This window comes from Rhipicephalus microplus, chromosome 5, assembly GCF_043290135.1.
Source record: "Rhipicephalus microplus isolate Deutch F79 chromosome 5, USDA_Rmic, whole genome shotgun sequence".
Lineage (NCBI taxonomy): Eukaryota > Metazoa > Arthropoda > Arachnida > Ixodida > Ixodidae > Rhipicephalus > Rhipicephalus microplus.
This window is the reverse complement of record NC_134704.1, coordinates 199,370,787-199,397,238: the sequence shown is the minus strand read 5'-3', so window position 1 is coordinate 199,397,238 and position 26,452 is coordinate 199,370,787. Positions and strand designations below refer to the sequence as shown.

The window sequence follows — 26,452 nt, the reverse complement described above, 5'->3', positions numbered from 1 at the left end:
AAACACTATCTGTAATGCATACTAACGGTGTACTCAATCTCTCAGTTCTCCTCATTCTCAGCCACTACAGCTTTGGCCAAACACTACCTGTCATGCATACTAATGGTGTACTCTATCTCTCAGCTCTCCACATTGTAAGCCACTACAGTTATAGCCAAACACGATCTGTATTGCATACTAATGGTGTACTCTGTCTCTTAGTTGTCTTCATTCTCAGCCACTACAGTTATTGCCAAACACGATCTCCAATGCATACTAACGGTGTACTCTATCTCTCAGTTCTCCTCATTCCCAGCCACTATAGCTATGGCAAACACAATCTCCAATGGATATTTATGCTAAACTCTATGTCAGTTCACCTCATTCCCAGCTACTACAGTTATGGCCAAACACAATCTGTAATGCATACTAACGATGTACTCTGTCTCTCGGTTCTCCACATTCTCAGCCACTACAGTTATGGGCAAACACGATCTGTAATGCATGCTAAAGGTGTACTCTGTCTATCCATTCTCCTCATTCCCAGCCACTACAGTTAGTGACATACACTACCTGCAATGCATACAAATGGTCTACTCTATCTCTCACTGCTCCTCCATCCCAGCCACTACAGTTACTGCCAACATGATCTGTAATGATTACTAATGGTGTACTGTGTGTCTCAGTTCTCCGCATTCCCAGTCACTACAGCTATGGTCAAGCACTATCTGTAATGCATACTAATGGTGTTATCTATCTGTCAGTTCTTCACAATCTCAGCCACTACAGTTTTTTTCCAAACACGATCTGCAATGCATACTAACGGTGTACTCTCTCTCACTTCTCCTCGTTCTCAGCCACTACAGTTATGGCCAAACTCAATCTGCAATGCATACTAATGCTGAACTCTATCTCAGTTCTCATTCACAGCCTCTACAGTTACTGCCAAACACGATCTGCAATGCATAATAACGGTGTACTCTACGTCTCAGGTCTCCTCATTCTCAGCCACTAGAGCTATGGCCAAACGCTATCTGTAATGCATACTAATGATGTACTCTGTTTCTCAGTTCTGCACATTCTCAGCCACTACAGCTATGGCCAAACACTATCTGTAATGTATACTAATTGTGTACTCTATCTCTCAGTTCACCACATTGTCAGCCACTACAGTTATGGCCAAATACGATGTGTAGTGTATCTAATTCTGAACACTATCTCTCAGTTTATCTCTTTCTGAGCCACTAGAGTTATTGCCAAACACCATCTGCAATGCATACTACTGGTGTACTCTATGTCTCAGTTTCCCACATTCTCAGCCACTACAGTTATGGCCAAACACTATCTGCGATGCATACTAATAGTGTACTGTATCTCTCAGTTCTCCACATTCTCAGCCACTACAGTTATGGCCAACACGATCTGTAAGCTATACTAATTGTGTCCTATATCGCTCAGTTCTCCTCAATCTCAGCCACTACAGTTATGGCCCAAACCAATCTGCAATGCATACTAACGGTGTACTCTATCTCTCAGTACTCCTCATTTCCGGCCACTACAGTTATGGCCAAACTCAATCTGCAATGGATATTTTTGCTAAACTCTATGTCAGTTCACCTCATTCCCAGCTACTACAGTTTCTGCCAAACACGATCTGCAATGCATACTAACGGTGTACTCTATCTTTCAGTTCTCCTCCTTCTCAGCCACTACAACTATGGCCAAATACTATCTGTAATGCATACTAATGTGTAGTCTATCTCTCAGTTATCCTGATTCTCAGCCACTACAGCTATGGCCAAATACTATCTGTAATGCATACTAACGGTGTACTCTATCTCTCAGTTGTCCTTATTCTCAGCCACTACAGCTTTGGCCAAACACTACCTGTAATGCATACTAATGGTGTACTCTATCTCTCAGTTTTCACTTTCACTTTTATTTCCTTAAAGACCCCCTGTAGGGGTATTACATAAGGGGTGGTGCATAACAAAAAAAAAAGAGAACTATACAACGGTGTTTTTAATGGCTTCTGCAAACATAGATGGGTTAGTGATGGCACAGGTGGCGTGAGGAAGGCCATTCCAGTCTTTTGCTGCTCTTACGAAAAAGGAGGCTTGGAATACAGTGGTCCGGGTACGTGGTAATGCGACTTGTAACGGATGACCAGTGCGATGGGATATGTGCGGAGGGGGCGTGATGTACGGTGGATGATTCAGTGAACTGAAATAAAACATATGAAAAAGAGAGAGGGTGGCACACCGTCGGCGTGAAGCAAGGGTTTCTAGACCTGATTCCGCCTTTAGAGATGAGATGCTGATATCGTATGAATATGCAGAATGAATGAACCTGGTAGCCCGATTTTGAAGTGATTCGAGTTCACTTATGATGTATGATTGATGAGGGCTCCAGATGGAAGATGCATACTCGAGTTTGGACCTGATAAATGATTTGTATGCAAGCGTCTTGACGTGAGGCGGAGTATGGCGTAAGTGTCGTCTGAGAAACCCGAGTGATTTATTAGCAGACGAGATGATGTTAGTAGTGTGATGACGCCAAGACAGGTCATGAGCCAAGGTGATGCCGAGGTATTTGAATGATTGAACTGATTGTATGGGAACATTAGTGATGGAATAGGTAAACTCAAAAGGGTTACGGTGGCGAGAAAAAGAAACGAGCTTACATTTATTAGGATTTAAGTTCATTAACCAACGATCACACCATGTTTGTATGTTGTTAAGATCATGCTGAATTAGTGTTTGGTCATGAATGTTGGTTACTGATCGGTAGATTACGCAGTCATCGGCAAACATACGAAAGTTACATGATACATGCAATGGTAGGTCGTTAATGTAAATTAAAAAGAGTAGAGGCCCTAAGACAGACCCTTGCGGGACACCTGAGGTTACAGGTAGTCGGTTAGATGAGTGATTATTAACAAACACAAATTGGGAACGATTAGTCAGGAAAGATGTTATCCATGCAAGTACATTAGGATCTAGATTTAACAGAGATAATTTAAGAATTAGGCGTTTGTGAGGGACAGTGTCAAATGCTTTGGCGAAATCCAGGAAAAGAGCATCGGTCTGAATGTTGCAGTCAAGGTTAGAATGTAAGTCGTGAATGAAAATGGCCAGCTGCGTTTCACAAGAATAACCCCTTCGGAACCCGTGTTGAGAAGGATGAAAAAAGTGCATTGAGTCCAAGAAGTTGATGATATGGGAGTAGATGACATGTTCCATGATTTTGCAGGGGATACTTGTTAAGGATCTGGGACGGTAATTTAGTGGAGAATCTCTGTTACCTGATTTGTAGACTGGAACGACCTTGCCTACTTTCCAGTCTGCTGGCAGAATGCTTGATGATAATGACTGCGAAAATAACAATGTAAGGTATGCGGCACACACATGTTTAACATTTATGAGAAGTTTTGAATTAATGTCATCCACACCTGCAGAAGAAGAAAGCTTAATCTTTTCTATAATCGAAATGATGCCGTCCGTAGAAAATGCAATCGGGGGCATAGACTCGGTGCTGCGCGCAGGTGAAGAAAAATCGGGAACTGAACTCTCATTCGTAAAAACAGAGAAAAAGGCCTCGTTAAAAAGGTTCGCGCATTCATTGTTGTCGACTATATCGCCATGCGCATTTGAAAGACTAGTGGTGCGCATCTCCTGAGGGTTTATCACCTCCCAGAATTTGCGAGGGCTGGTTGCAAGCATTTTGGGCAGCTCTTCATGAAAGAACACGTGCTTGGCGTTTCGAATGGTTCTAAGATAATCATCTTCCGCGGCGTAATATTTTTCCCATAAGGACAGAAGTTTAGACTGTTTGGCTGATCGGAAGAGGCGTTTTTTCTTGTTTCTTAGTTTGTGAAGTGTACGTGAAAACCATGGCTTGTTTCGGTTTGCGGTAAACGTTATTTTTGGGATAAATTTCTCGACAAGAGTGGCTAACTTATCTCTAAATATAATCCAATTCTCATCCACAGAGCGTGTATGGCTTATTCTCTCGAAATCAGGAAGAAAAGATATCAATTCATTATTAATGGCACTATAATTGCCCTTGTCGTAAAGACGGATTGTTTTGGTGACAAGATCGCGTTTTACAGGTCGAAACGCAAAGGCCGCATGGATTACCTTGTGGTCACTGACGGCACGCAGATATGTAATTGATGATAAGCTCTCTTGATGACTAGTTAGTATTAGATCTAAGATGCTGGAATTGCTCTCTGTAACGCGCGTTGGTTGGGATACAAGTTGGGTTAGATTGCAATTCAGGCAGAAATCTATGAAGTCCTTTGCGGGCTCACTGCCCACAGCTGACGGGACGCTACTACTCCAATCTATTTGAGGGAAATTAAAATCGCCGAAAAGCAGTATCTCTGCTTGCGGATACTGTTTCCCAAGGTCACTCAGGTTGTTGTTGAGCTTATATGCGAAATCTGGGTCACTGTTCGGGGGCCTATAACAAACGCCTACAAGGACAGTATGAGGGCGAGCACGGCAAACGACCCAAAGAATTTCAAGTTCAGGAGAGTTGGTCCTGGCCACCGAGCACGATAACTGTTGGTGCACAGCTATCAGAACCCCGCCTCCACGTGCGCCTGTACGGTCCTTACGATAAAGTTGAAATCCAGGTAGGTGATCTAGCACTTCTGCATCGGTTATATCATTTGTCAGCCAAGTCTCGGTTATCACCAATACGTTACTGCTTGATGACAAAGCAAGCTCAGAAAAAGTTATGCGTTTCGGAAAAAAACTGCGCGCGTTAGCAAAGACTACCGAAAGTGACAGGCCAGATTGAGGTGTGGGGGTGTGCCCTGCAGATTTGCGCCGAGGAAATTGCTACGACGCTTCCCTTACAGTTTGCGATTGCTCATCGTAGACGTAGCGCTTGTGACCCATTAGCAGTGTCTTGTACGTGATGGAAAAAGGCAGCGACTTGGTTTTAGCAAAGGCAATCAATTGCCGACGGACGTTTTGCACACGACGTGAAAAATCTTCACCAACACTAAAAGTGGTTCCTTTAAATTTCCGTCCATTAGAAAGAATCTCTCCTTTTGTTTTATGGAATGCGAATTTAACTATTATGGGGCGATGGTGGTTAGTACCCTTGCGGCGACCCAGACGATGCGCGCGCTCAATTTCCTTCGGATCGATGGAAATACCTAGACGATCACGGCAGTGCTTGATGACAAGTTGTTCAACTTGGACAAGTGCTTCCGATCCAGTTGATTCAGGAAGGCCATAAAATATGAGGTTATTGCGCCGAGAATGATTCTCGGCTTCATCCACGCGTGCTTCAAGCTTGCGCAGAAGGTCACTCGCGCGAGCGGTGTCTCTTCTGAGCGCTTCCACATCAGTACGTAAGGAAATAATATTTTGGCAGTGCCCTTCCAGATCAGTCATGCGTCTACTGAGATCTGCTATAGATTTATCTGTTGATAGCAAATGGGACTTAAGGTCCTGTACCTGACTGATTAATTCCGTCTGACCGGCAGACAATTTCTGCAGTTCAGTTAGTACAGCATTAGAAGCAGGACCCGGATTGCTTTCAATATCGCCCGACATCATCAACAAGGCACGAATAACACGAGAACACTCAAGTGCAACAAGAACGCAGCAGTGTGGGCTCGGCAGCTGAAACAGCAGGTAATTACTAGACTTCTTAGCGAGAAGACTGTAAGTTTTACTAACCTGCATGACAAGAGTGAAAGGATTAGCGGTCTGCGTTGGTGCACAGCCGCCGAGCCCACACAGCGCCGCCGGCAAAGGCCGCTCTTTTGTAGTCGACACAGGCATCGATGCCGATGCTGATAGCGTCGACCAGGTTTTGTCGAGGACCATGTAGCTGACCGGTGGCGCCGGAAGGGATCCAGATCTGTTGCGTGAGGTGAAATCCAGTGGTTCCAAGTACGTTGCGGTTGATAAGCTTGTGTCGAAGACCAAGAGGGCGTGACAGGTAAGCGTGCCACTTTCGCTGGAACGATGTTGATACTGCAACGGTGTGGTCAAGGAAGCTGGCAGGAAAACGGAAAGCAGTATGCGCAGGAATGCGCACTGAAACACCTGCATGACAAGAGTGAAAGGATTAGCGGTCTGCGTTGGTGCACATCCGCCGAGCCCACACAGCGCCGCCGGCAAAGGCCGCTCTTTTGTAGTCGACACAGGCATCGATGCCGATGCTGATAGCGTCGACCAGGTTTTGTCGAGGACCATGTAGCTGACCGGTGGCGCCGGAAGGGATCCAGATCTGTTGCGTGAGGTGAAATCCAGTGGTTCCAAGTACGTTGCGGTTGATAAGCTTGTGTCGAAGACCAAGAGGGCGTGACAGGTAAGCGTGCCACTTTCGCTGGAACGATGTTGATACTGCAACGGTGTGGTCAAGGAAGCTGGCAGGAAAACGGAAAGCAGTATGCGCAGGAATGCGCACTGAAACACCTGCATGACAAGAGTGAAAGGATTAGCGGTCTGCGTTGGTGCACAGCCGCCGAGCCCACCTGCACAGCCGCCGAGCCCAGTTCTCCGCAATGTAAGCCACTACAGTTATGGAAAAGCACGATCTTTAATGCATACAAACAGTTTACTCTATCTCTCCGTTCTCCTCATTCTCAGCCACTACAGCTATGACCAAACACTATCTGTAATGCATACTAATGGTGTACTCTATGTCTCAGTTCTCCGCATTCCCAGTCACTACAGCTATGGTGAAACACTATCTGTAATGCATACTGTAAAGAAGAGGAAGTACTCCGGCGCAGAGGCAGCAGCATCGAGTGTGCAGCAGCGGCTCGAGCTCGGAAATTGCGGCTGGTGCATCGCCTTCCAAGCCTTCCAAGCACCAACCTTTCTGCTTAATAAATCTCCTTTATAATTGGTGGAGACGTGCCGGGTACCGACCCTTACACCTTCCCGCTACCATCCTGGAACTCCGTTCTCGACGGCTACCTTTTGCTATGCCGGACGCCGATCAGCAGACGCTTCCATCTCTTCCGGCCACCTGTTCAGGGAGTGTTCCTCAGCGGGAGCCTCCAATCTTCAGTGGAACAGATGACAACGACGTTGAAGAGTGGCTCTCGACTTTCGAACGGGTGAGCGCTTTAAACAGATGGACGGACGCGGACAAGTTGACACGCGTTTCGTTCTATCTCACGGGTGTAGCCAGCCTTTGGCTTAGAAACCACCAGGCAGACGTCCGAACGTGGCCGCAATTTAAAACGTCGATTGTAGCAGTCTTAGATCGACCTGCCGTCCGAAAACTTCGTGCCGAGCAACGTTTACGCACACGCGCACAAGAAACGGGTGAAACCTTTACAAGTTACATAGAGGACGTCGTCAATTTGTGCAGACGCGTGAACGCCGAAATGACGGAAGCTGAAAAATGTAAGCACATCTTCAAAGGGATTGACGACGACGCTTTTCAAATGCTCTTGGCGAAAAGCCCGACCACTGTTAACGACGTAATTAGCCTCTGCCAAAGCTACGATGAATTTCGGAAGCAGCGAGCTCTGACAAGACGTCCTCCAGCGCACGATTTGGCATCGCTGTCTAGTGTAATCAGTGGTCATGACCACGCGTCACTAATAGCCGAAATAAAAGCATTTGTCCGCGAAGAAGTTGCACGACAGCTTTCCTTGGTGCCTTTCACACCAGAAGCTACCACAACTTTACCATCGTCTCTACGTGACGTCATTCAAGGAGAGGTCGCCGAGGCCTTACCAGCTGCTCGCGAGCCTAATCTTGTGGCTGCTCCTCTCACCTACGCCGCGGCTGCAGCCATGCCAACTCGCAAGGCGCCTGCGCCTCCGTTCCAGCCTCGCGCGAGCTATCCCCCAGCTCCAGTTCACTGGACCAGCACTAACACCGCCACTAACCCGTGGCGCACCCTCGATAATCGCCCGATATGTTACGCTTGTCGATACCCCGGACACGTCGCAAGGTATTGTCGCCGCCGGACGCATATCACCAATGAAAACCGCCGTGAGCCTTTCTTCCCGCTTGACTCCAACGCGCGATACGGTTCCTCCACTCCAATGCCAGCCCGCTACCAGGACGACCACCGCCCTCGGCCGGGACGTCTTCGCTCGCCCTCTCCACGCCGCCGCTCGCCTTCTCCTATGCGTCGACGGCCCGCACCTAACGAGGGGGAAAACTAGACGACGCAGTTCCTGAGGCAAGAACTGCGCAAGTTTCGGTTTGCCCAAGTCCTCATTTGTCACCTACCAATGTTATTGATGTGTTCGTCGAAAATATCCCTACTGTCGCTCTTGTAGATACCGGTGCAGCTGTTTCGGTAATAGATGCTGGATTTTGCCGCTCAATTCGTAAGGTTACGACGCCTTTCTCCGGATTATCGCTTCGCACAGCCAGTGCTCAACCTGTTCAACCAACCGCAGTATGTACAGCCCGCGTGACAATTCAGAACGTTCTGTATACGATAGAGTTCGTTGTTCTTTCATCATGCTCCCATATTATTATTTTGGGATGGGACTTTTTGTCGCGTCATAACGCCGTAATCGACTCTGCTAGGGCTGAGGTCAAAGTTTGCTCACTGGATGACCAAGCGTCCGTCGACACCCAGTTTGCCGCTAAACTTGTCGTTAGCGATGACACCTACATCCCTCCATGCTCTTTTGCGTTCGTGCCAGTTTCATGCAGCGCCATATCCGACGGCACGGTCTTCTTCACACCATCTCCAATATTCGTCGCCCGAAGAGCTCTCCCCCTGCCTTTTGCTGCTCTCGATGTTGTAGAAGGGTCAACCACAATGCCAATTTATAATCATGAGTCGTCGTCTTTATCTCTACTTTGTCGCGAGTGCCTTGGCCACGTCGAGACAATCAGTTCTTCCAGAATTATATCCGTCCCCGATGAGGTGCCTTCTACCTCCGTCTGTGAACTGGCTGTCACCTCAGCGCCTGACTCAACGTCGGCAAACATATTTCAACCATTCATCGCTGCAGATTTGACATCTTAGCAGCGTTCACAACTCCTCACCATTCTTGAGAGCTACCGCCACTCTTTCGACGTTGAAGAAACATCTCTCGGCCGTGCCTTAGCAGTAGAACACCACATCGACACTGGGTCCCACTCACCGCTGCGACAACGACCATATCGCGTGTCCGCTACAGAACGCCGCGTCATTGCTGACCAAGTAGACGACATGCTTCGCAGAGGCGTCATTCGACCTTCACAGAGCCCATGGGCGTCTCCGGTGGTTCTCGTCAAAAAGAAAGACGGTTCTATTCGTTTCTGTGTCGATTTCCGGCGATTGAACAAGATCACGCTGAAGGATGTCTATCCACTACCGCGCATTGACGATGCTTTGGACAGTTTGCAGGGTGCCCAGTTCTTTTCCTCGTTAGACTTGCGGTCAGGCTACTGGCAGGTGCCTATGGCGGAGGCCGATCGCCCCAAAACCGCTTTTGTCACGCCAGATGGCTTATATGAATTCACCGTCATGCCCTTCGGACTTTGCAATGCACCTGCAACGTTCGAACGAATGATGGACAACATCCTGCGTGGACTAAAATGGAAGATATGCTTGTGTTACCTCGATGATATCGTGGTCTTCGCCCCTAACTTTGACACACACTTACGTCGCCTTCAGCACGTGCTTACTTGCTTAACTAACGCCGGTTTGCAATTAAACCTCAAAAAATGTCGATTTGCCATGCGTCAACTGAACATTTTGGGCCACGTTGTTTCCAAGGAAGGCATCCTCCCGGATCCCGAGAAATTGCGAGCTGTTACGGCGTTTCCTAAACCTGCCACCATCAAAGAACTTCGAAGTTTCATCGGCTTGTGTTCGTATTTCCGGCGATTTGTCCGAAACTTCGCGTCTATTATATCACCTCTCATGCAACTTCTCAGCAGCTGTAAAGACTTCTTATCGTGGTCCCCTGCCTGCGACGAGGCTTTCAACACCCTGCGACGGCTTCTTACGACGCCACCAATTCTACGCCATTTCGATCCTGAAGCTCCAACTGAAATCCACACCGACGCCAGTGGTGTAGGCCTGGGTGCTGTGCTCGCACAGCGTAAACCAGAACATCAGGAATACGTCGTGGCATACGCTAGTCGCACACTTACCAAGGCTGAGAGCAACTACAGCGTCACAGAAAAGGAGTGCTTGGCCATTGTGTGGGCCCTTGGAAAGTTTCGCCCATATCTATATGGTCGTTCTTTTGACGTCGTGACTGACCACCACGCGCTGTGCTGGCTTTCGACCTTAAAAGACCCATCTGGCCGCCTCGCTCGCTGGGCGTTGAAAATTCAAGATTACGACATACGCGTGGTTTATCGGTCAGGACGGAAGCATGCTGACGCCAACGCCCTTTCCCGTTCCCCCCTGTCCCAGAATGCCACAGCTGACTCCGTTTGCGATTCCACATTGTCATCGCTCGACTTTGACACCATTGCTATCGAACAACGCAATGACCCGTGGACTGCGTCTCTCCTCAATCATCTCTCCGACACTTCTGAACTCCCAAAGACGCGAACGCTTCGGCGCCAAGTTCCACACTTCTCGATACGTGACACGCTTCTCTATCGACGTAACTACGCACCAGAGGGACGCAAGTGGCTGCTCGTCGTTCCACGAACCCTGAGGTCGCAGATTTGTTCCTCTTTTCACGCTGACCCACAATGTGGCCACGCAGGAGTCTTCAAGACCTACGAAAGGCTTCGACATCGCTACTACTGGCGTGGCATGTATACCTTCGTCCGCAACTTTGTCCGCTCTTGTGCCGAATGTCAGCGCCGCAAATCTCCACCACACGCCTCCGCCGGTGAACTGCAGCCTTTACCATGCCCTTCCCGACCCTTCGAACGGGTTGGAATAGATATTTATGGGCCACTTCCATTGACTCCGACTGGCAACAGGTGGATAATAGTTGCTATCGACCACCTAACGCGCTATGCTGAGACCGCTGCTCTTAAAACGGCTACAGCACAGGAGGTTGCCACTTTCCTACTGCGTCATTTTGTGTTGCGTCATGGAGGCCCTCAAGAACTCCTCAGTGACCGCGGCCGCGCCTTCTTGTCCGAGGTCATTGAAAAATTGCTCGCTGAGTGTGCTATTGTACATCGCACATGTACCGCTTACCACCCACAAACCAATGGGGCTACCGAGCGCTTTAATCGTACTCTCGGTGACATGCTATCTATGTATGTGACGCCTGACCACTCTAACTGGGACTTAGTTCTCCCATTCATTACATACGCCTCCATTACGGCAACGCAAGCGACAACAGGCTTCTCCCCTTTTTACCTCCTCTACGGCCGTCACCCCTCCCACACCATTGACACCATTTTGCCCTATCGGCCAGACGCGTCCGAGTGCCTACCGATCTTGGACGCCGCCGGACACGCAGAAGAATGCCGCCAGTTAGCTCGTCGCTTTACCTGCGATGACCAAAACAGGCAAAAAGCAATTCGTGATGCCCAGACCTCAACTCCCGTTTTTCTTCCGGGTTCTCTTGTATGGCTGTCAGTGCCGCATCGCACACCTGGGCTCTCTTCCAAACTTCTGCCAAAGTACGATGGGCCGTATCGTATTGTCGAACAAACTTCGCCAGTAAACTACCTCATTGAGCCTCTTACGCCACCATCAGACTTGCGACGTCGCAACCGCGAGGTTGTACACGTACAGAGGCTCAAGCAACACCACAGTTCAACGCCGCCTGCACAGGACTAAGTCGCCAGGATGGCTCCTTTTTTCTCCGAGGGGCCATTGTAAAGAAGAGGAAGTACTCCGGCGCAGAGGCAGCAGCATCGAGTGTGTAGCAGCGGCTCGAGCTCGGAAATTGCGGCTGGTGCATCGCCTTCCAAGCCTTCCAAGCACCAACCTTTCTGCTTAATAAATCTCCTTTATAATACTAATGGTGTTATCTATCTCTCAGTTCTTCACAATCTCAGCCACTACAGTTATTGCCAAACACGATCTGCAAGGCATACTAACGGTGTACTCTTTCTCACTTTTCCTCGTTCTCAGCCACTACAGTTATGGCAAACTCAATCTGCAATGCATACTAATGCTGAACTCTATCTAAGTTCTCATTCACAGCCTCTACAGTTACTGCCAAACACGATCTGCAATGCATACTAACGGTGTGCTCTAGCTCTCAGTTCTTCTCATTCTCAGCCACTACTGTTATGGTCAAACTCAATCTGCAATGAATACTAATGCTGAACGCTATCTCATTTCTCCTCATTCCCAGTCACTACAGTTACTGCCAAACACGATCTGCAATGCATACTAACGGTATACTCTATCTCTCTGTTCTGCTCATTCTCAGCCACTACAGCTTTGGCCAAACACTACCTGTAATGCATACTAATGGTGTACTCTATCTCTCAGTTCTCAACATTGTAAGCTACTACAGTTATGGCCAAACACGATCTGTAATGCATAATAATGGTGTACTCTGTTTCTTAGTTCTCCTCATTCTCAGCCACTACAGTTATTGCCAAACACGATCTGCAATGCATACTGACGGTGCACTCAATCTCTCAGTTCTCCTCATTCCCAGCTACTACAGTTTCTGCCAAACACGATCTGCAATGCATACTAATGGTGTACTCTATCTCTCAGGTCTCCTCATTCTCAGCCACTACAGCTATGCCCAAATAATATCTGTAATGCATACTAATATGTAGTCTATCTTTCAGTTTTCCTCATTCTCAGCTACTACAGCTATGGCCAAACACTATCTGTAATGCATACTAATGGTGTACTCTATCTCTCAGTTCTCCACATTGTCAGCCTCTACAGTTATGGGCAAACGCGATCTGTAATGCATGCTAACGGTGTACTCTGTCTATCAATTCTCCTCATTCCCAGCCACTACAGTTAGTGACATACACTGCCTGCAAAGCATACAAATGGTGTACTCTATCTCTCACTACTCCTCATTCCCAGCCACTACAGTTACTGCCAAACATGATCTGTAATGCACAAAAATGGTGTACTGTGTCTCTCAGTTCTCCGCATTCCCAGTCACTACAGCTATGGTCAAGCAGTATCTGTAATGTATATAATAGTGTTATCTATCTCTCAGTTCTTCACAATCTCAGCCACTACAGTTATTGCCTAACACGATCTGCAATGCATAGTAATGGTGCACTCTCTCTGACTTCTCCTCGTTCTCAGCCACTACATTTATGGCTAAACTCAATCTGCAATGCATACTAATGCTGAACTCTATCTCAGTTCTCATTCACAGCCTCTACAGTTACTGCCAAACACGATCTACAATGCATACTAACGGTCTACTCTACCTCTCATTTCTCCTCATTCTCAGCCACTACAGCTATGGCCAAACACAATCTGTAGTGTATACTAATTCTGAACTCTATCTCTCAGTTTATCTGTTTCTCAGCCACAAGAGTTATTGCCAAACACCATCTGCAATGCATACTACTGGTGTACTCTATGTTTCAGTTTCCCACCATCTCAGCCACTACAGTTATGGCAAAACACTATCTGCAATGCATACTAATAGTGTACTGTATCTCTCAGTTCTCCACATTCTCAGCCACTACAGTTATGGCCAACACGATCTGCATTACAGATATTGTTTGGCCATAACTGTAGTGGCTGAGAATGTGGGAAATGGAAACATAGAGTACGCCAGTAGTATGCATTGCAGATGGTGTTTGGCACTAACTGTAGTGGCTGTCAATGTGGAGAAATGAGAGATAGAGTACACCATTAGTATGCATTACAGATAGTGTTTGGCCATAGCTGTAGAAGCTGAGATTGTGGAGAACTGATAGACAGAGTGCATCATTAGTATGCATTACAGATTATGTTTGGCCATAATTGTAGTGGCTGAAAATGTGGAGAAATGAGAGATAGAGTACACCATTAGTATGCATTACAGATAGTGTTTGGCCATAGCTGTAGTGGCTGAGAATGAGGAGAACTGAGAGGTAGAGCACACCATTAGTATGCATTGCAGATCGTGTTTGGCAGTAACTGTAGAGGCTGTGAATGAGAACTCAGATATAGTTCAGCATTAGTATGGATTGCAGATTGAGTTTGGCCATAACTGTAGTGGCTGAGAACGAGGAGAAGTGAGAGAGAGTACACCGTTAGAATGCATTGCAGATCGTGTTTGGCAATAACTGTAGTGGCTGAGATTGTGAAGAACTGAGAGATAGATAACACCATTAGTATGCATTACAGATATTGTTTGACCATAGCTGTAGTGACTGGGAATGCGGAGAACTGAGAGATAGAGTACACCATTAGTATACATTACAGGTAGTGTTTGGCCAAAGCTGTAGTGGCTGAGAATGAGGACAACTGAGAGATAGAGTAACCTTTAGTATGCATTACAGATAGTATTTGGCCATAGCTGTAGTGGCTGAGAATCAGGATAACTGAGAGATAGACTACACATTAGTATGCATTACAGATAGTATTTGGCCATAGCTGTAGTGGCTTAGAATGAGGAGAACTGAAAGATAGAGTACACCGTTAGTATGCATTGAAGATCGTGTTTGGCAGAAACTGTAGTAGCTGGGAATGAGGTGAACTGACATAGAGTTTAGCATAAATATCCATTGCAGATTGAGTTTGGCCATAACTGTAGTGGCTAGGAATGAGGAGAACTGAGAGATAGAGTACACCGTTAGTATGCATTGCAGATCGGTTTGGGCCATAACTGTAGTGGCTGAGAATGTGGGAAACTGAAACATAGAGTACACTAGTAGTATGCATTGCAGATGGTGTTTGGCAATAACTCTAGTGGCTGAGAAAGAGATAAACTGAGAGATAGTGTTCAGAATTATATACACTACAGATCGTGTTTGGCCATAACTGTAGTGGCTGAAAATGTGGTGAACTGAGAGATAGAGTACATCATTAGTATGCATTACAGATAGTGTTTGGCCATAGCTGTAGTGGCTGAGAATGTGGAGAACTGAGAACCAGAGTACATCATTAGTATGCCTTACAGATAGTGTTTGGCCATAGCTCTAGTGGCTGAGAATGAGGAGAACTGAGAGGTAGAGTACACCGTTAGTATGCATTGCAGATCTTGTTTGGCAGTAACTGTAGAGGCTGTGAATGAGAACTGAGATAGAGTTCAGCTTTAGTATGCCTTGCAGATTGAGTTTGGCCAAACTGTAGTGGCTGAGAACGAGGAGAAGTGAGAGAGAGTACACCGTTAGTATGCATTGCAGATGGTGTTTGGCAAAAACTGTAGTGGCTGAGATTGTGAAGAACTGAGAGATAGATAACACCATTAGTATGGATTACAGATAATGTTTGACCATAGCTGTAGTGACTGGGAATGCAGAGAACTGAGAGACACAGTACACCATTAGTATGCATTACAGATCATGTTTGGCAGTAACTGTAGTGGCTGGGAATGAGGAACAGTGAGAGAGAGTACACCATTTGTATGCATTGCAGGTAGTGTATGTCACTAACTGTAGTGGCTGCGAATGAGGAGAATCGATAGATTGAGTATACCCAGAGTATACCTTTAGCATGCATTACAGATCTTTTTGCCCATAACTGTAGTGGCTGAGAATGTGGAGAACTGAGAGACAGAGTACATCATTAGTATGCATTGCAGATCGTGTTTGGCAGTAACTGTAGAGGCTGTGAATGAGAACTGAGATAGAGTTCAGCGTTAGTATGCGTTGCAGATTGAGTTTGGCCATAACTGTAGCGGCTGAAAACGAGGAGAAGTGAGAGAGAGTACACCGTTAGTATGCATTGCAGATCGTGTTTGGCCATAACTGTAGTGGCTGAGATTGTGAAGAACTGAGAGATAGATAACACCATTAGTGTGCATTACAGATAGTGCTTGACCATAGCTGTAGTGACTGGGAATGCGGAGAACTGAGAGACACAGTACACCAGTAGTATGCATTACAGATCATGTTTGGCAGTAACTGTAGTGGCTGGGAATGAGGAGCAGTGAGAGATAGAGTACACCAATTGTGTGCATTGCAGGTAGTGTGTGTCACTAACTGTAGTGGCTGGGAATGAGGAGAATCGATAGACCGTGTACACCTTTAGCATGCATTACAGATCATGTTTGCCCATAACTGTAGTGGCTGAGAATGAGGAGAACTGAGAGATAGAGTACATCTTCAGTACGCATTACAGATAGTGTTTGGCCATAGCTGTAGTGGCTGAGAATCAGGAGAACTGAGAGATAGACTACACATTAGTATGTATTACAGATAGTATTTGGCCATAGCTGTAGTGGCTGAGAATGAGGAGAACTGAAAGATAGAGTACACCGTTAGTATGCATGGCAGATCGTGTTTGGCAGAAACTGTAGTAGCTGGGAATGAGGTGAACTGACATAGAGTTTAGCATAAATATCCATTGCAGATTGAGTTTGGCCATAACTGTAGTGGCTGGGAATGAGGAGAACTGAGAGATAGAGTACACCGTTAGTATGCATTGCAGATCGGTTTGGGCCATAACTGTAGTGGCTGAGATTGAGGAGAACTGAGAGATATAGGACACAATTAGTATAGCTTACAGATCGTGTTGGCCATAAATGTAGTGGCTGAGAATGTGGAGAACTGAGAGATAAAGTACACTATTAGTATGCATTGCAGATAGTGTTTGGCCATAACTGTGGTGGCTGAGAATGTGGGAAACTGAAACATAGAGTACGCCAGTAGTATGCATTGCAGATGGTGTTTGGCCATAACTGTAGTGGCTGACAATGTGGAGAAATGAGAGATAGAGTACACCATTAGTATGCATTACAAATAGTGTTTGGCCATAGCTGTAGTGGCTTAGATTGTGGAGAACTGATAGACAGAGTACATCATTAGTATGCATTACAGATTATGTTTGGCCATAACTGTAGTGGCTGACAATGTGGAGAAATGAGAGATAGAGTACACCATTAGTATGCATTACAGATAGTGTTTGGCCATAGCTGTAGTGGCTGAGAATGAGGAGAACTGAGAGGTAGAGCACACCATTAGTATGCATTGCAGATCGTGTTTGGCAATACTACTTGTGTCCTATATCTCTCAGTTCTCCTCAATCTCAGTCACTACAATTATGGCCCAAAACGATCTGCAATGTATACTAGTGCTGAACTCTATCTCTCAGTGCTCCTCATTTTCAGCCACTACACTTATGGCCAAACACAATCTGCAATACATAAAAATGCTGAAGTCTATCTCAGTTCTTCTCATTCCCAGCCGCTGCTGTTATGGCCGAGAACTTTCTGCAATGTATACTAATGCTAATGCTCTCAGTTATCCTCATTTCTAGCCACTACAGTTAGTGACACGCTATCTGCAATGCATACTAATGGTGTACCCTATCTCTCAGTGCTCCTCATTCCCAGCCACTACAGCTTTGGCCAAACACTATCTGTATTGCATACTAATGGTGTACTCTATCTCTCATTTCTCCACATTGTCAGTCACTACACTTATCGCCAAACTCAATCTGCAATGGATATCAATGCTGAACTCTATCTCATTTCTCCTCATTCCCAGCCACTACAGTTACTTCCAAACACAATCTGTAATGCATACTAATGGTGTACTCTGTCTCTCAGTTCTCCACAATCTCAGCCACTACAGCTATGACCAAACACTATGTGTAATGCATACTAATGATGTACTTTATCTCCTAGTTCTCCACATTGTCAGCCACTACAGTTATGGCCAAACACGATCTGTAAAGCATACTAATGGTGTACTCTATCTCTCAGTTCTTCACATTCTCAGCCACTACAGTTATTGCCAAACACGTTCTGCAATGCATACTAATGGTGTACTCTGTCTCTCAAATCTCCTCATTCTCAGCCACAACAGTTGTTGCCAAACAAGATCTGCAATGCATACTAACGGTGTACTCTATCTCAGTTCTTCTCATTCCCAGCCGCTACTGTTATGGCCGAGCACTTTCTGCAATGTATACTAATGCTAATGCTCTCAGTTCTCCTCCTTCCTAACCACTACAGTTAGTGACACGCTATCTGCAATGCATACTAATGGTGTACCCTATCTCTCATTGCTCCTCATTCCCAGCCACTACAGCTCTGGCCAAACACTATCTGTAATGCATACCAATGGTGTACTCTATCTCTCATTTCTCCACATTGTCAGTCACTAAAGTTATGGCCAAACACGATCTGTAATGCATGCTAATGGGGTACTTTGTCTATCAGTTCTCCTCATTCCCAGCCACTACAGTTAGTGACATACACTATCTGCAATGCATACAAATGGTGTACTCTATCTCTCAGTGCTCCTCATTCACAGCCACTACAGTTACTGCCAAACACGACCTGTAATGCATACTAATGGCGTAGTGTGTCTCTCAGTTCTCCGCATTCCCAGCCACTGAAGTTATGGCCAAACTCAAACTGCAATGGATACTAAAGCTGAACTCTATCTCAGTTCTCCTCATTCCCAGCTACTACAGTTACTGCAAACACAACCTGCTATGCACGCTAACGGTATACTCTATTTCTCAGTTCTCCTCATTCTCAGCCACTACAGCTATGGCGAAACACTATCTGTAATGCATACTAATGATGTACTTTATCTCCTAGTTCTCCACATTGTCAGCCACTACAGTTATGGCCAAACACGGTCTGTAAAGCATACTAATTGTGTGGTCTATCACTCAGTTCGTCACATTCTTAGCCACTAGAGGTATTGCCAAACACGATCTGCAATGCATACAAACGGTGTACTCGATCTGTCAGTTCTCCTCATTACCAGCCACTACAGTTATGACCAAACTCAATCTGCAATGGATACTAAAGCTGAACTCTGTCTCAGTTCTCCTCATTCCCAGCCACTACAGTTACTGCCAAATACTCTCTGCAATGCCTACTAACGATTTACTCTACTTCTCAGTTCACCTTATTCTCAGCCACTACAGCTATGGCCAAACACTATCTGTAATGTATACTAATTGTGTACGCTATATCTCAGTTCTCCACATTGTCAGCCACCACAGTTATGGCCAAACACTATCTGCAATGCATACAAATGGTGTACTCTATCTCACTTCTCCTCGTTTTCAGCCGCTACAGTTATGGCCAAACTCAATCTGCAACGCATACTAACGCTGAACTCTATCTCAGTTCTCATTCACAGCCTCTACAGTTACTGCCAAACACGATCTGCAATGCATACTAATGATGTACTCTGTCTCTCAGTTCTCCACATTCTCAGCCACTACAGTTATGGGCAAAAAGATCTGTAATGCATGCTAAAGGTATACTCTGGGTATACTCAATCTATCGATTCTCCTCATTCGCAGCCACTACAGTTAGTGACATACACTACCTGCAATGCATACAAATGGTGTACTCTCTCTCACTGTTCCTCATTCCCAGCCACTACAGTTACTGCCAAACATGATCTGTAATGCATACTAATGGTGTACTGTGTCTCTCAGTTCTCTGCATTCCCAGTCACTACAGCTATGGTCAAACATTATCTGTAATCCATACTAATGGTGTTATCTATCTCTCAGTTCTTCACAATCTCAGCCACTACAGTTTTTGCCAAACACCATCTGCAATGCATACTAACGGTGTACTCTCTCTCACTTCTCCTCGTTCTCAGCCACTACAGTTTGGCCAAACTCAATCTGCAAGGCATACTAAAGCTGAACTCTATCTCAGTTCTCATTCACAGCCTCTACAGTTACTGCCAAACACGACCTGTAATGCATACTAATGGCGTAGTGTGTCTCTCAGTTCTCCGCATTCCCAGCCACTGAAGTTATGGCCAAACTCAAACTGCAATGGATACTAAAGCTGAACTCTATCTCAGTTCTCCTCATTCCCAGCTACTACAGTTACTGCAAACACAACCTGCTATGCACGCTAACGGTATACTCTATTTCTCAGTTCTCCTCATTCTCAGCCACTACAGCTATGGCCAAACACTATCTGTAATGCATACTAATGGTGTACTCTATCTCTCAGTTCTCCACATTGTCAGCCACTACAGTTATCGCCAAACTCAATCTGCAATGGATATCAATGCTGAAGTCTATCTCATTTCTCCTCATTCCCTGCCACTACAGTTACTGCCAAACACAATCTGTAATGCATACTAATGGTGTACTCTGTCTCTCAGTTCTCCACAATCTCAGCCACTACAGCTATGACCAAACACTATGTGTAATGCATACTAATGATGTTCTTTATCTCCTAGTTCTCCACACTGTCAGCCACTACAGTTATGGCCAAACACGATCTATAAAGCATACTAATGGTGTACTCTATCTCTCACTTCTTCACATTCTCAGCCACTACAGTTATTGCCAAACAAGTTCTGCAATGCATACTAATGGTGTACTCTGTCTCTCAGTTCTCCTCATTCTCAGCCACTACAGTTGTTGCCAAACATGATCTGCAATGCATACTAACGGTGTACTCTATCTCTCAGTTCTTCTCATTCCCAGCGGCTACTGTTATGGCCGAGCACTTTCTGCAATGTATACTAATGCTAATGCTCTCAGTTCTCCTCATTCCTAGCCACTACAGTTAGTGACACGCTATCTGCAATGCATACTAATGGTGTACCCTATCTCTCATTGCTCCTCATTCCCAGCCACTAAAGCTCTGGCCAAACACTATCTGTAATGCATACTAATGGTGTACTCTATCTCTCATTTCTCCACAATGTCAGTCACTAAAGTTATGGCCAAACACGATCTGTAATGCATGCTAATGGGGTACTTTGTCTATCAGTTCTCCTCATTCCCAGCCACTACAGTTAGTGACATACACTATCTGCAATGCATACAAATGGTGTACTCTATCTCTCAGTGCTCCTCATTTATAGCTACTACAGTTACTGCCAAACACGACCTGTAATGCATACTAATGGCGTAGTGTGTCTCTCAGTTCTCCACATTGTCAGCCACTACAGTTATCGCCAAACTCAATCTGCATTGGATACTAATGCTAAACTCTATCTCAGTTCTCCTCATTCCCAGCCACTACACTCACTTCCAAACACGATCTGCAGTGCATACTAACGGTGTACTCTATCTCTCAGTTCTCCACCTTGTCAGCCACTACAGTTATTGCCAAACACCATCTGCAGTGCAAACTACTGGTGTACTCTATCTTTCAGTTTTCCACATTCTCAGCCACTACAGTTATTGCCAAACACTATTTGCAATGCATTCTAATGGTTTACTCTATCTCTCAGTTCTCCACATTGTCAGCCACTACAGTGATGGCCAAACACGATCTGTAATGCATGCTAATGGTGTACTTTTCTATCCGTTCTCCTCATTCCTAGCCACTACAGTTAGTGATATACACTATCTGCATTGCATACAAATGGTGTACTTAATCTCTCAGTGCTCCTCATTCTCAGCCACTATGGTTATGGCAATTACAATCTGCAATGCATACAAATGGTGTACTCTGTCTCTCAGTTCTCCCCATTCTCAGCCACCACAGCTATGGCCAAACACTATCTGTAATGCATACTAATTGTGTACTCCATCTCTCAGTTCTTCACATTCTTAGCCACTACAGTTATTGCCAAACACGATCTGCAATGCATACAAACGGTGCACTCGATCTGTCAGTTCTCCTCATTACCAGCCACTACAGTTATGACCAAACTCAATCGCAATGAATACTAAAGCTGAACTCTGTCTCAGTTCACCTCATTCTCAGCCACTACAGCTATGGCCAAACACTATCTGTAATGCATACTAATTGTGTACTCTATCTCTCAGTTCTCCACATTGTCAGCCACCACAGTTATGGCCAAACACAATCTCCAATGCATAATAATTGTGTACTCTCTCTCAGTTCTCCTCGATCCCAGCCAATACAGTTATGGCCAAACTCAATCTGCAATGGATACTAATGCTAAACTCTATCTCAGTTCTCCTCATTCCCAGCCACTACAGTGCCTGCCAAACACGGTCTGCAATGCATACTAACGGTGTACTCTATCTCTCAGTTCTCATTCTCAGCCACTACAGCTAAGGTCAAACACTATGTGTAATGCATACTAATGATGTACTTTATCTCCTAGTTCTTCACATTGTCAGCCACTATAGTTATGGCCAAACACGATCTGTAAAGCATACTAATGGTGTACTCTATCTCGCAGTTCTTCACATTCCCAGCCATTACAGTTATTGCCGAACAGGATCTGCAATGCATACAAACGGTGTATTCTATCTCTCAGTTCTGTTCATTCCCAGCCACTACAGTTGTTGCCAAACAAGATCTGCCATGCATACTAACGGTGTACTCTATCTGTCAGTTCTCCTCATTCCCAGTCACTGCAGGTATGGCCAAACTCAATCTGCAATGGATACTAATGCTAAACTCTATCTCGATTCTCCTCGTTCCCAGCAACTACAGTTTCTGCCAAACATGATCTGCAATGCATACTAACGGTGTACTCCATCTCTCAGTTCTCATTCTCAGCCTATACAGCTATTGCCAAACACTATCTGTAATGAATACCAACGGTGTACTCGATCTCTCAGTTCTCCTCATTATCAGCAACTACAGCTATGGCCAAACACTACCTGTAATGCATACTAATGGTGTAGTCTATCTCTCAGTTCTTCACATTCTCAGCCACTACAGTTATTGCCAAACACGTTCTGCAATGCATACTAATGGTGTACTCTGTCTCTCAAATCTCCTCATTCTCAGCCACAACAGTTGTTGCCAAACAAGATCTGCAATGCATACTAACGGTGTACTCTATCTCAGTTCTTCTCATTCCCAGCCGCTACTGTTATGGCCGAGCACTTTCTGCAATGTATACTAATGCTAATGCTCTCAGTTCTCCTCCTTCCTAACCACTACAGTTAGTGACACGCTATCTGCAATGCATACTAATGGTGTACCCTATCTCTCATTGCTCCTCATTCCCAGCCACTACAGCTCTGGCCAAACACTATCTGTAATGCATACCAATGGTGTACTCTATCTCTCATTTCTCCACATTGTCAGTCACTAAAGTTATGGCCAAACACGATCTGTAATGCATGCTAATGGGGTACTTTGTCTATCAGTTCTCCTCATTCCCAGCCACTACAGTTAGTGACATACACTATCTGCAATGCATACAAATGGTGTACTCTATCTCTCAGTGCTCCTCATTCACAGCCACTACAGTTACTGCCAAACACGACCTGTAATGCATACTAATGGCGTAGTGTGTCTCTCAGTTCTCCGCATTCCCAGCCACTGAAGTTTTATTTATTTATTTATTTATTTATAAATACTGCGATCCTTCAGCTGAAAGATCATGGCAGGGTGGGAAAAAAATGTTCGAGAATCGGTACATACAAAAAAAAATAATGAAAACACAATAAATCGTACGATTTGAATATACAAGGCGAAGGTTCACAAACGCTTATTTCAACAAATTTTTCGAGTAACATAACACAGAAGAACGTAACACGTAGAATACGGGTTATAGACTAACACAATAATTACAATAAAACAAATAATACAATGCAATGTGTAGTGATGGTTTAGGTGATGCTGTTTTCAAACAATGACAGTTTGTTCTGTAAAACGACATCATTTGTCAGGCTATTCCAGTCATTAATAGTTCTAGGGAAGAACGAATACTTGTGGCAGTTAATCCGTGAAGGTAAAGGAGTTATCGTTTTACTATGTCGCTTGCGAGTTGCGTAACCGGAAGAATACCGAAGAATGCCTGCATTGTCAACAATTAAATGACCATTTATTAATTGATAGAAAAATTTAAGCCGGCAAGTGCGGTTTCTGTCCACAACGGGTTGCAGACCGCTTTTTACCAATAATTCAGATACGGATGTTCTACCGTAGGAGTTATAAATAAAACGTAAGCCCTTGTTCTGCACTTTTTCTAATTGATTAATGTTACGTTTAGTGAATGGATCCCATATTATTACAGCATATTCCAACATTGGACGAATGAGTGTTTTATATGCCAACATGCGTACAGACGGGGTAGAATATTTTAAGGATCGCTTTAGAAAAAAAAGTTTCCGTAGACATTTACCTGTAGTTATATCGACGTGTTTGTTCCAGTTTAGATCATTAGTTATCCATACTCCAAGGTACTTGTATTCTGCAACTTCTGTAAGATTGACGCTATTTGTGCCGTACTGATAACATAAAGGATTTTTCTTTAGTGTTATTTTCATATAAACAGTTTTGTTGTAATTAATTGACATTTGCCATTCCTGGCACCAAGAGACGACCTTGTTGAATTGATTATTGAGCCTTATCTGATCTCCAGCAGTTGATACCTTCGTGTATAATACACAATCATCAGCATAAAGCTTTACACTTACAGAAAGGTCATTCGTTATATCATTTATGTATAATAGAAAAAAAAGAGGTCCGAGGACCGAGCCCTGAGGTACGCCGGAATCCACAGGAAGTTTGCTGGAACAACTGTCATTAAATGAAACAAATTGTTGCCTGTTTTCAAGATACGCTCGTATCCATACTATAAGTTTCGGATTTTTCAAGATATATTGCAATTTATGAAGTAATTTTTTATGTGAAACTTTATCAAAGGCCTTTTGGAAGTCCATAAAAATGGCATCTAGCTGTTCACCTTCATTTAGTGCGGTAGCAAAATCATGGATGGTTTCAACCAGCTGTGTAGTGGTAGAATATCCACGTCTAAATCCATGCTGCGCTTTTGTTAGTACTTTGTGTTCATCAAGAAATGTAACAATCTGTTTGTGAATTATGTGCTCGAGAATTTTACAAGCTGTAGAGGTTAACGAAACTGGTCGATAATTCTTTATTTGAGTTTTATCACCTGCTTTGTGTAGAGGCTTAATTCGAGCAATCTTCCAGTCCTCAGGGAGTACACCTTCGTTCAAAGACCTAGTATATAACACACACAAATATTTCGCGCACCACTCTGCGTACCGTTTTAAGAAGGCATTCGGTATCTCATCTGGTCCAACAGATTTCTTAACATCCAGATTTAGCAATAAATTAAAGATACCCTCTTCAGAAATAGTGACATCTGATATTGGTGGTAGGTTCGCATCGAAAGGTGGGAGATGATTATTATCTTTTGTATAGACGCTGTTGAAATAGTTATTAAAGGCCGTACAGACAGCTTTTTCATCACTCTCTAATTTTCCATCTAAAAGAAATACATCGGTAGAGCACGTGCCCGGAGTGACCTCTTTCCAAAATTTTCTTGGACACGTTTTAATAAATGACGGCAATTTTTCGTTAAAATACTTTTCTTTGTCACGAAAAGATTTTTCTTTAATTTCTTCACGTATATTGCAAATAGTTGTTTTTAAATTAGGACTGTTAGCCTTGTTCGACCTTTTTTTTAACCGTTTCAACTTTCGCTTCAGCTGTAACGTCTCTCTTGTTATCCAGGGATTGTGATTCTCTACTTTCTTTGTAATTAAAGGGATAAAACGCTGCACACAATCTTCAATCATTCTCTTAAAGCAAAGCCACAGATCTTCAACGCTACGATTACTTGCATTGAAATGATCATATTCAAAGGCCAGAACATCAATTATAGATTCATCATCTGCTTTTGAAAAATTGGGAAATTTCTTCACCATCCTCTGCTGACTAAGTTCAACTCCCTTTAGCTTTAGTACCACAGCCTTGTGATCCGATATGCCATTTGTGACGCTGCACAACATGCTTTCTTTTATATTGCCACTTACAAGATATATATCTAGGATAGATTTCGTCCCCTGATCTATTCTGGTAGGGTCGGTGACTATTTGCGTCAAATCATATTGAAACATGATATCGGATATTTGAGTATCCGCAGCTTGACATGGGTCTGATATAAACGTTTCCCAATTCATATTTGGCATATTAAAATCTCCCGCTATGATTAATTTATCTTCGGTTTTTACGTGACAATGAAGGTAATCCTTAAGCTTTGCGATAACATCAAGGGAAGCATTTGGTGGCCTGTAAACGACACCAAGAAGATATTTAATATTGCCAATATACACTTTACAGAAGATGCTTTCTATGTCTTGAACGTCTGGCATTTTTACGACACGTGTATTATTCCTAAAAAGAATAGCAACGCCCCCTCCCCTCCCATTTCGATCCTTACGGAACACTCTGTAATTTTTCGGCACAAACTCACTATCAAAAACATCATCTCGTAGCCATGTCTCAGTTAGTAATACAATATCTGGGTCATGTGCTAAAAGCATGCCTTCCAACTTCTCAGCCTTATTAACAATACTGCGGCAATTTACATTTAACACCACTAAGCATCGTTCATCTAGTTTCCCCGAACCTTAATTTGGTTAGATAACTTATATCTTGTATTCTTATTATCATCCCAGCAAAAAAACTTTCCATCAATGCTTATTTTGTCAAAAACTAACTTCACTTTAGATCCACTTGCACGCTCGCGCGACGAACTTTGCCACAACTTTTTTCTGATATCACGTACACGAGCGGAAAAGTCTTCACTTATCGACAGCTCGGTGCCCT

General features: G+C 44.5%; 1 protein-coding gene across 1 annotated transcript; it reads right to left on the bottom strand.

Moving 5' to 3' along the window:
* Positions 1-4,033: 4,033 nt before the first annotated feature.
* LOC119168103 (uncharacterized) lies at positions 4,034-6,470 on the bottom strand. The gene has a single exon (XM_075896370.1). It carries the CDS (start codon positions 6,426-6,428, stop codon positions 4,827-4,829), a length of 1,602 nt encoding a protein of 533 aa, XP_075752485.1. The 5' UTR covers positions 6,429-6,470; the 3' UTR covers positions 4,034-4,826.
* Between the last annotated feature and the right edge of the window lie 19,982 nt (positions 6,471-26,452).

What these genes read in the sequence shown, in the direction of transcription:
- LOC119168103 (XM_075896370.1), bottom strand. Translation starts at nt 6,428, where the DNA reads ATGCAGGTGTTTCAGTGCGCATTCCTGCGCATACTGCTTTCCGTTTTC.